The sequence below is a fragment of the Branchiostoma floridae genome, chromosome 14, assembly GCF_000003815.2.
Source record: "Branchiostoma floridae strain S238N-H82 chromosome 14, Bfl_VNyyK, whole genome shotgun sequence".
Lineage (NCBI taxonomy): Eukaryota > Metazoa > Chordata > Leptocardii > Amphioxiformes > Branchiostomatidae > Branchiostoma > Branchiostoma floridae.
Genome location: NC_049992.1, coordinates 1,862,952 through 1,864,781, shown reverse-complemented (window position 1 = coordinate 1,864,781; position 1,830 = coordinate 1,862,952). Strand labels below are relative to the sequence as shown.

Sequence of the window (1,830 nt, the reverse complement as noted above, 5' to 3'; positions counted from 1 at the left end):
TCAGATCGGTCTGAGTTCGTTAATGTCGGGAGGTGTGGATTTTGGAAGTGGTACCACATAGGCCTCCTTCCACTGCCGTGGGACGACTCCTTCTCTAAAGGATGCGTTCATCAGGTCGCAGATAGGTCCGCTGATCTCGCACGCAAATTCCTTGAGAATGCGCGAAGGGACACCGTCTGGGCCAGGGCTCTTGCTACAGTTCGTGGACTTGAGTTTGGAATACACGTCCCAAACCTGGATGGTTGGTACTGGATGTGCCGGTAGAAAGGCTGGAAGTGAGCATGTGTCCAAAGGTGGAAGGGATTGGGATACACTGGCGAGTTTTGAGTTGATCGCGTCAGCTATGGCAGTGAAGTTATTTTGGTCAACACCCGGCACGGGGATGTGCTTGGATGACTGTTTTATGTTGCACATGACTTTGATGTTCCGGTGCCAGGACTTGGGGTTGTGGTTTTTCTGGTTCTCGGTGTTGACTTTGTAAAACTGTTTTTTTGCCTTCCTGATTTCCCTCTTCACCTTGATTCTGTAGAACTTTGTCAGTGTTGTTGACTTTCCGGCTTGGAAACTCTTTTGTCTCAGTGTTATCAACTGTTTAATACGCGGAGTAATGATTGTCAAGTTAAAATTGTCAAGTAATGATTGTCAAATAATGATTGTCAAGTAATGATTGTCAAGTTAAAATTGAATTGAATTAATTTTTTTTCAACTTCCAAGTTATCCAACTTCTCAAAGAAATGTTTATCTCAGGGTTGGATGCAACGTTGATGATATTGTACCCATTTGGTTTCACCATTTTGAATCATGTAATCCATCCCGGTGAATTTTCAGGCTTCTGTAATTCCTCTGAAATTTCTTAACAGTAATAGTGGACCCAAGGACCTCAGCTTTACAGCTAATCTCTGAGCATCGGGGTAGCCGGGTCTCAAGATATTCCCTGTGGGACAGTTGGTTCAGCTACAATTACTTTGCACATTTTAAAGACAATAGCTGACCTAGTTTGACCCTGCATTACAGTAGCGCATAATTACAGGATTGGTTAAAGAGGATACTCCTTGCTTGTATTGGCCCTATTTTTATTAACAGGATTTGGAACCTGGAAATATTCTCTGGAACAAACTTTTGTCTGATGTTTCCTTAATTCATATTAAACATAACAGCTTCATGGCCTTTTTCATCACATTGCAACTCAAGTCTTTATCTTATGATGGTCAAAATTTCAAATCAAAGGAGTAAGTAACAGAAGAAACAACATGCCGACACCAGGATCAAACATGGGCCGGCACAGTGATCACAAATCCAACGTGCATACCACAATGCCAAAAGCTCAGAGCTGTTGGCGTGTTCAGTTTGGCAACGCTTGAACCCCACTGTTACATCAGATCAAATTTTCTTGGAAGCAAGTCAATGACGTTACCTGCATATATATGACAGGGCAAACTGTGACACGGATTTTGTAAAGTACTGGCAAAAACATTAAAAACTTTTTTAGCACTTCCAGTCCTGTAAAAGTTTTTTTGATACTATTGATCAGCAGGTACTTTCAAGATTTTAATGCATGAAGGTATTACATTTCATCTGCTTGATAGATTCTGAATAAGTGCATTCAAGAACTTTGAAAAAGACATTACATATTCAGGAAGTTTAATTTAAACATTCAGGTATGCTCACCACCCATGGCACGATTTAACTTGCTGGCAGACAAAAACAGAACCTGATAATTTACAAAGCCAGGACAAGCTGGAGGTTGCTATATCGAGAAGGTTATAGGTTGATGACTTTCTTGGTGAAATCAAGGACGTCCTTGTTACATTGATAACCCTCCATATACCT

At 41.0% G+C, this 1,830-nt stretch overlaps 1 protein-coding gene across 1 annotated transcript; it reads right to left on the bottom strand.

Annotated features, from left to right (window-relative positions):
• LOC118430854 lies at nt 1–812 on the bottom strand. Its single transcript, XM_035841887.1, has 2 exons — nt 777–812; nt 1–588 (listed from the first exon to the last, which is right to left on the bottom strand). Exons 1-2 carry the CDS (start codon nt 810–812, stop codon nt 1–3), a joined length of 624 nt encoding a protein of 207 aa, XP_035697780.1.
• Between the last annotated feature and the right edge of the window lie 1,018 nt (nt 813–1,830).

What these genes read in the sequence shown, in the direction of transcription:
- LOC118430854 (XM_035841887.1), bottom strand. Translation starts at nt 812, where the DNA reads ATGGATTACATGATTCAAAATGGTGAAACCAAATGG. An exon ending in AAAATGGTGAAACCAAATGG is followed by an intron (nt 589 to 776) that starts GTACAATATCAT and finishes CGTATTAAACAG; the next exon opens with TTGATAACACTGAGACAAAA.